Source organism: Poromitra crassiceps (genome assembly GCF_964638095.1).
Source record: "Poromitra crassiceps genome assembly, chromosome: 25".
Taxonomy (NCBI): domain Eukaryota; kingdom Metazoa; phylum Chordata; class Actinopteri; order Beryciformes; family Melamphaidae; genus Poromitra; species Poromitra crassiceps.
In genome coordinates, this window is record NC_139649.1 from 20,287,649 (window position 1) to 20,296,688 (window position 9,040).

At 44.3% G+C, this 9,040-nt stretch overlaps 1 protein-coding gene across 1 annotated transcript in view; it reads left to right on the top strand.

The window, feature by feature from the left end:
- LOC310798143 (nucleoprotein TPR-like) overlaps positions 1-7,362 on the top strand; it is a gene marked incomplete at both ends in the record, with an annotated part of 70,441 nt that extends 63,079 nt beyond the window's left edge. The window contains 7 exons of the mRNA XM_083660626.1: positions 816-887; positions 1,070-1,294; positions 2,478-2,697; positions 3,319-3,521; positions 4,130-4,201; positions 5,507-5,598; positions 7,290-7,362. Coding sequence (XP_083516752.1) covers positions 816-887; positions 1,070-1,294; positions 2,478-2,697; positions 3,319-3,521; positions 4,130-4,201; positions 5,507-5,598; positions 7,290-7,362 — 957 coding nt within the window. The remainder of the gene's footprint in view (positions 1-815; positions 888-1,069; positions 1,295-2,477; positions 2,698-3,318; positions 3,522-4,129; positions 4,202-5,506; positions 5,599-7,289) is intronic.
- Between the last annotated feature and the right edge of the window lie 1,678 nt (positions 7,363-9,040).

Below are 9,040 nucleotides of genomic sequence, written 5' to 3' on the forward strand. Positions count from 1 at the left end.
ACTTGAAAGCTGCGTCGTGTGAATTTCTGCGTACCTTCCCCATGGTAAGTGAGAGAGAGTTGCTTCTACTGCTCGTCTTGTTGTGATTCCGGGCTGCTGATGAACTTTGAACCGGTAGGAGTAACCGGTTGATTTCCGCCAATGATGTCAAGTCTTTCATACACAAAGGCAATTCAATGTGCTTTACTAAAAAATAATCGAAAAAACAAGCAGCAAAGCAATGCACATAAAATGTGCTGATGAAGCTGTGTAACCTGTAAAATCCATCGATTTTGGAGGTCACCGAGTGGCCGTTTGCTTACCGTAATTACCATATGTAAGGGGTCACGCACAGAGGGGATTGTCGGGAAAGAGATGGCTGTTTGAGGAAGCTCCCATTTACCGTATTACCGTAACATTTCAACAAAACAACATAACACAACACCACCTTTGTTTATTTTTACAGTGCACACAGTGTCCGCGGTGTGGTGAAAAGAGGGCAAGAGAGGAAATTAAAACAGAAGTGGATTTATAGTTAGAAAGAGTGCTAAAAAAGAGAGATTTTATTTGTATTTTCTTTTTTTTTTCTTTTTTTCTGAAAAAATCCATAGATAAGCCGCACCGTTATATAAGCCGCAGGGCCAAAAAACGGGGAAAAAGCCGCGGCTTATAGTCCGGAATTTACGGTAAATCCGATGTATTATTATTATGTTAAAATCATGAACTAGCAATATTAGTATTATTATTCTTAGTCTGACTCAGATATAAAATGCGAATGTAATCTTTATTGAAGTACTGCACCACTTAGGCTGTATAATACTGTGTGTGTGTTTCAGGTGGAGGGTGATGAGGGGATGGAAGGAGAGCTAGAGGAGAGAGAAAGACAAGACTCACCTGACGACAGCCAGGTCAGTTATCGGTTGATACAACTCTGATGTGATTCTTTCATCAGATAGAACGTTTGGTGGCGTTGCTGAGGTGGGGACTTGCAGCTTGTAAAAAGTAGGGATTCATTAGCATGGATTTTTGAAGACGAGCAACACACACAAGTAAATGTTAGCGTAGAATGACTGAATATTCTCGTGTGCAGGCACTCTCAGAGGAGGGTTTTCCAGTCCTGGCTGTTGAAGACGAGGGGGACGGGGAAGGAGACGTGTCCCAGTCGGTCCCCTCGGAGCCCATGACCCCTCAGGCCGGCGATCAGGAAGAGCGGGACGTCATCGTGATCGACACGGACAGTGAGAGCCGTGACAGCAAAGACCAGGAGGAGAAAGACGAGGAGGAAGAGGACGACGACGACGAGGAGGAAGAGGAGGTGCTCCTCTGTTCTGCTAACTTGCCAAATGCGGGGTTCCCACGGGTCCTTGAAATCCTTGAAAGTTATGGCCCATTTCCACCGCTGGTATCAGCGCGGTCCCGCACAGCTCGTCTCGCTTTTTTGTCTCATTCCACCGATCAAAAACGTGGACAGCCCGGGTTGAGTCGGGGTTGAGTCGTGCTGCTTTTGGTCCCTGCTCTGTTGAGGTTCCAGGGCTGTGGACCCGGTACCATACGGTGACGTGAAAACACTGCAGACGACTGATTGGTCAGGCAGAATCGTGTTTACTGTAGGCATCTACTGTCAATGCTGGATACCAGTTTAGTGGGGCGTACCTTCTCTTCTGTTATTTCCAGAAGTTATTTATTTTGTGTTGCTGCCTTCGGCTCTGGTGAAATAAAATCGATCTCCTTGCTCAGCTTTAACATGACGGTGGTTTTCAATTGTTTTGAGAGAGAAAAAGTCTGCTTGGCCGCAGGCGGGGGTTTAGAGAAGCCGCGGTCTTGCCTGGTGAGCTGCCGCTGGGGTTCTTCCCGTAGCGCCTCTCCCGTCCCCCACGCAGTGCATGCATGCGAGTTTGAGTAACAACAAAGTGATATCCATTCACCTAGCCGATTGTCACATTTGCCCATGTACACTGTAGGTCATTTAGAGGCACCAGTATTTCATAATCAGTTTAAAAGTTCCGTGTATGGATTTAATTTTAACGTTATACGTTATAGGCTACATCGGCTATGGGTGGAGGGCAGATCGCTATGACGACCAGGTGTGGGTGGAGGCGAGTAAACTTGCTATGGAAACAGAGTCTATATCAAGTAGAGCCGAGTAAGACCAGATCGAGTAGAGCTGTACTGTGCTGTTATATGTGGTGGAAATGAGCCATTTGTGAATTTGAGGGGGGGGGGAATCAAGGCCTTGAAAGTTTTTGACGGTGCTTGAATTTACATAGTTTGGGCAAGAATAGAAATTGGAGTTCTTTTGATATATATTTTTTTAGTTAACGTGTAACACAGCACAGTTGAGAAATGTTCACACATTCAAGCCTCTCTTTTTAATTGTCTGTGAGCTTCTGTAAAGCTAGTTCTCATTATAAATTGTAACCGTAATGAACCGTGTCTTGAATTTGATGTTGAAGGTGTTGGAACCCTGCTGTGAGTTAATTTCCCACATTCTGCCTCAGTATAAGGAAGAAGAAGAAGACGACGAAGATGATGAAGACGCTGGTGACGGAGGCATGGGAGGAGAGGAAAGTAACGAGGGCAGCGGAGAGGCGGACGAAGAGGGAGGAGAGGAGGAGGAGGAGAATGAAGAGGGGGAGGAGTCAGAAGCCACCAACGCTGACGAGAACGTGTGCGCACCCTCCTCAGACGCCCGTCGGCCCACTGAGCCCGCCCACAGCAGTAAGCGGCCATTTTGGCGCTGTAGAAAAGCAGACGACATAACATCACGTTCATTTTGAGAGAGTAGTATCATGAATGTAAACAAAATGAGATAATTAAGAAAATCTGAGAGATGATTAGCAGCCTGTTACTGAACTCTACACTGTGTTTTACTTTGTCAGCCACTGGATCACATTTGGAGGCAAATCTGCTGCTTTATGGCACAAAACAGGAAGAGGGCGCTGTCCTTCCAGAGCAAACCGAGATAAAGCTGTTTCTGATGTGACCAATATTAGTAGCATTTCATATTGAGAATGTATTTAGCAAGGAGAAAAATAGCTAAAATGTTAAATTAGCTATAGTCCAGACTGCTAAAGAAAAACATGACTTGCAGTATGGGATAATGTATAATTTCCTAATCACTGTCGGGGGCCTCCACTCTTTCAGAATGGCCTGCATAGCAAGCGTAGAATGCCGTGATTGACCAATCAGAATCGAAGCTGTGTAATAACATTGGATAACTAAATTTCAAACCACCACTTCTGTGAATTACTTTTTAATAAAAACACTCTTAGAAGTGGCTCCCCCCCCACTACACACCATTCTGAATACAGCTAATGTGGTTGGTTGCTTGTGTTGCAGGCGAAGGCGGCAGCAGCGCCACATCAGAGTGCGACCCCCCCAGAGAGCACGTGCACCTAGCCCCCGCCTCCTCCTCTGTCCCCTCCCCCTCCTCCTCCTCCCTCACCCCTCGCCTCCCCCACCCCCGTCGAACCCCCCACTCCCTACCCCCACGCCTCTACATCCAGCCCCCTGCTGCAGAGCTGGGACCCCCACACACACAGGTACGCACAGTCGCACACACACACACACTCACAAGCTGCATGTCCTACATGCTACAAGCAGACACATTTAAGAGGTGCAAAGGACAGGGCCGGAGTGCCTTTACAGTATTCCAGTAGATAGAATGATCCCATTACTATCACACACAGAGAGGTTCCAGGAAGAGAAGTAGAATAGTAGAAAACAGGTAGAGTGAGTAGATGGATATTCAGTAGATGTAATGATAATGTAGCACTGTTGTAGCTGTTGAAGCTTTGTGCAAGAATGAACACACGCATGACTGACTTTGTGCTGGCTTTTTAGAGATACCTGGCACTTTTTTTTTCTTTTTTTTTCTACTATCCTAAATCTATATTGTGACTTATCTCTATTTTTTGCCGTGGATGAAGCTCAGTCTCCACAAAGATCAGCAATTCAATCATTTTCTTTCTTTTTCGTAACGTCTCTTTTTCTCACCCCGTGATGATTGGGCAGGATTTGGGAAGGACAAGTTGGACAGCTACTACAAACCACATTTGCAGTCTAGTGATCACACACTGATTGTGTGTGTGTGTGTGTGTGTGTGTGTGTGTGTGTGTGTGTGTGTGTGTGTGTGTGTTTATCCATCCAGAGGCAGTCCTCTCAGATACGCCGACCATCACTAGGACGAGCACCTCAGCTAACCCCTGGGATAGGAAGTATGGTAAGAGTCACTGTGTGTGTGAGAGAGAGAGAGTGTGTGTGTGAGAAAGAGAGAGAGAGAGAGAGTGTGTGTGTGTGTGCGTGTGCGTGTGTGAGAGAGTGTGTTCATGTTAGAGGTCGACCGATATGGGTTTTTCAATGGCCGATGGCAGGGTGGCCGATGGCCGATATATCATGCCGGTTATTTAAAAAAATATATATATATATATATATAAAATACAACGATTTAAATATACTGTTAATAATGAAAGTATTTGGATAAAAAAAATCGTGTAGCCTATAATTCCATTGTCCATTTATGCACATTGAAAATCTAATACAACAAATACATCTAATATAAGATATCTTAGCCAGTAACCTCCTTTTAGATTTGGATTTATTAATGAAATAGAAAAATGCATTGGGTTATGCATGTTTTTGTATGTTTGTTTACGTTTGTATGAACTGTTGGCAGTCGCAACAGTTTCATGGTGTAAACTAGAGAGATAGATGGAGAGATAGATGGAGAGAGAGAGAGATGTTGCAGTTGGGAGGAAGGGGTTAATTGTTTTCAGTTTTGCGAGACAGAGGGAGGAGAGGGGAAGAGAGAGAGAGGGAGAGAGTGGTGTGGGGGGGGGGGGCAAAAGCCCCCACCTTTGTGAAGCTCCTTTGACTGACAGAGCAAGAGGGATTCACTTCAAGTGAAACTGAAGCCATCTCATCTCATGCCCGGCTTAAAAACAATGCGTGGCAATTTATACTGGATGTTCACCCGCAATCATAATGTTACAGACAGTAAATGTGTATTGATCTTTGAAAGCTCAGCTGGAATGTGAGTGTTACCGTCGTTTGTCTGATTGGAACCTTTTGAAGTTTTACCGCTGCCATGCTCTGCCTGCACCAATGCGGGGGAGGGGTGGCATAGTTGTTCAGCTGCAGCAGGCAATCCCAAACAGTACGGTAATTTGTAATAATCAGCCTTTTTGTGGGAGTTTGCATGTTCGTTTGCTCCAGATAGGAACCCCCCGCTAAAAATAATAACAATAATATATTTTTTAATAATAATAAAAAATTGGCCTTCTGAGCACAGGCAGCGGCCGATGCCGATTAATTAAAAACGCCAATAATCAGCCCCAATTAATCGGCCGGCCGATGAATGGGTTGACCTCTAATGTTAATGTTGATGTTACTGGTTTTAAAAGAGGATATTCTGTGCATTTTGCATCATTTGCCTAAAAGAAGCTCATAGCATGTCAAGAAAAACATCTGCATCTGTAGTATTCATTGTGTGTGTGTGTGTGTGTGTGTGTGTGTGTGTGTGTTGCAGCAACATTTCTTTGATGATGATGACAGGATGGTTCCCAGCACTCCCACTCTGGTGGTCCCACACCGCACTGATGGCTTCGCCGAGGCTATACAGTAAGATACACACGCACGCACACACACACGCACACGCACAGACGCGCACACACACACACACGCGCACACACACACACACACGCGCACACACACGCACACACGCACACGCACACGCACACACGCACACACACACACACGCACACACACACACTTGATTCCAGCTGTACAGTAAAACATGCACACTATATATTGCACACGCAATATTCCTGCTGGAATATGAAGTGTTTTCCACACAGGAAAGTCAGGGAATTTTACAAAATGGATCACTTGACAAGAATACAGCAGCATTATGTTTTATAACTTCAGACATTTATTGCATTAGGTGGTGGTGCCCAGTCCAACTGGAGTGACAACCAGACTAAAAAACATGATCAGGGATCTCTCTCGCTCTCTCTCTCTTTAACTTTGTCTCTCTGATGAATGAATGAATCATTTTATGTGATCTTGTGCCTTACAAATGTCTCATTCGCTGTACCCATACTGTACATCTTAGTGTAAACCATATCTGTTTTCATCATCTACTTTTATTTATTTGTGTTTGTTGGTTTATTTATTTACTATCTGTTTATTTGATCTGTTCTCACTCACTTATTTTTCTTTTTCTTTCCTTCTTTAGTTTATCTTACCAGCTCAGTGGCCTTGTGGTCTGAGTGTCCGCCCTGAGACCGGGAGGTTGTGAGTTCGATCCCCGGCCGAGTCATACCAAAGACTATAAAAATGGGACCCCATTTGCCTCCCTGCTTGGCACTCAGCATCAAAGGGTTGGAATTGGGGGGGGGTTAAATCACCATGTGATTCCCGAGCGCGGCGCACGCTGCCGCTCACCGCTCCCCCAGGGGATGGGTCAAATGCGGAGAACAAATTTCACACATTGTGTGACAATCAGTGGGACTTTACCTTACCTTCACCTTGTTTATTATTATTTCTCTGTGTATTATGGTATACTGTAGGGGTGTCACGATACACTCAGTTCACGATACGATACGTATCACGATACTGGGTTCACGATAACGATACGATACGATTTTAACAATATTTTTTTAAACTTGAATAATGACAATATATGACTGGAAAAGTAGTATTTTATTTGAAATGCACAAATACAAAACATGCTGTTGTGGGAAATTGTTATTACAATAACAACTAGAAAAAACATGAGATTGGAGATAAGGCTTATCTTGAAATAGAATGAGTTACACCGTCACTTAGATTTACTTTGAACTAAAAGGTTTCTCAGCAGTATAAATTCTCATTAGGCATCTTCAGTTTTTCTTCAAACTCAAACAACAAGACTTTTCTTAATCTATTTTTTATGCATCTTCAGTTTTTCCTGTCAAGTACCGGTAAACAGTTTTGCCAGAAACTCAATTGAATGGTTTCGCTCCTGTATAACTTCTCATGTGTCTCTTCAGAGACTTGTTCAACTGAACTACTTCCCACACATTGAACTTCAACAAACAAAGACGTTTCTTAGTCTATTTAAAAAAAAAAAAAAAAATCCGCGATATGAGATTTCATCTCAACGATACATATTGTGACGTTTTACTATCGCGAAATTTCGTGGGATGATATATTGTGACACCCCTAGTATACTGTGACGCAGTGAAGGGCGGTGTGGGATTGGGGTTTGTAAAGGGGCGTGACTGATTGTCACGTCTACATCTCGTCTTGTCTCTCTGTCGTCTCCTTAGTTCCCCTCAGGTAGCAGGTCTCACCAGGTTCAGGTTCGGTCCCCCAGAAGACCTGCTGCCTCAGACATCATAATATATATTTATATATTTTGCCCCATTAACAGCTGGGGAGAGATGGGACCTTGTAAAGGTTGACCCCTCTTTTGACTTGCTCTCCCTGTACCTCGCTTTTGCCGGTCCTCAGTCATTTGTGATTTGTTTGGTTCTCTCTCTCGTTTTAATCTGTATCCTTCTTTACTCTTCAGATCACTCTGTGACACATTTTAAAAGCACTTCACAAATCAATTGGACTTCGACTGATTTGTAATCATGGAACCGCATGGCAGCAATTCATGACAAAATTCCATAAAAAGGTTTTGGGCCCAGACTAGAGTTAAACTAGCCATATGACTAAACCTGGATCTGGCTCATGAAATACAGCTATTAAACATTCGTAGACTATCGACCAAGATCAGTTAGCAGATTACCATTTTTAGATCGTAATCCTTTGGTAGGCCGAAAAAATAGAATGTATCCTTTTATTATTTGTAGCAGTTGAGCTAAACCGCAAAAAGGAAGGCGAATAACAAAAAAGGTATGAATTTTCAGAAAAATCTTTGTAGGCTATTCTTTATCATGCAAATGCTACACTATGCCATCAAGCACATGTATGTCCTTTCCCATAAAGATAACCAAGCTGATCCCCCCCCCCCGCGCCCCCAGAAGTAAAATCACTCTAGCTTCCCCCTCTTTAACACCATGTACCTGAACAGAATGCTGCCTACAGATTCATTTGTAATTATCAGAAGAAACTGCTTTTTCTAGTGTTGTTGAGCGCAAAAGCACAACGTGTGGCTCGTGAAAACAGAATCATCCCTCTCTTAGCTTTGGCACCTGTCCTGTATCATATCATGATGGAGCTGTCTGCACTGAAGAACACAGTGTAATATCATTACAAGTGTGCAGCCTGTGCCCGTGCCACTACAGACAAATACCAAATGAGGATCAGATGTCTCCTCAAATCTGATTTGCTTCATCCCTGAATCGCTCCTCTCTTCCGGCTGCTGCTCGTTCACAAAATGCAATTAGTCGACTAGTCTGTGCTTTGGAGAGGACACCAATGGCCTTTGGACTAGTCTGTGCTTTGGAGAGGACAACAATGGCCTCTGGACTAGTCTGTGCTTTGGAGAGGACAACAATGGCCTTTGGACTAGTCTGTGCTTTGGAGAGGACACCAATGGCCTTTGGACTAGTCTGTGCTTTGGAGAGGACACCAATGGCCTTTGGACTAGTCTGTGCTTTGGAGAGGACACCAATGGCCTTTGGACTAGTCTGTGCTTTGGAGAGGACAACAATGGCCTTTGGACTAGTCTGTGCTTTGGAGAGGACAACAATGGCCTTTGGACTAGTCTGTGCTTTGGAGAGGACACCAATGGCCTTTGGACTAGTCTGTGCTTTGGAGAGGACACCAATGGCCTTTGGACTAGTCTGTGCTTTGGAGAGGACACCAATGGCCTTTGGACTAGTCTGTGCTTTGGAGAGGACACCAATGGCCTTTGGACTAGTCTGTGCTTTGGAGAGGACACCAATGGCCTTTGGACTAGTCTGTGCTTTGGAGAGGACACCAATGGCCTTTGGACTAGTCTGTGCTTTGGAGAGGACAACAATGGCCTCTGGACTAGTCTGTGCTTTGGAGAGGACAACAATGGCCTTTGGACTAGTCTGTGCTTTGGAGAGGACACCAATGGCCTTTGGACTAGTCTGTGCTTTGG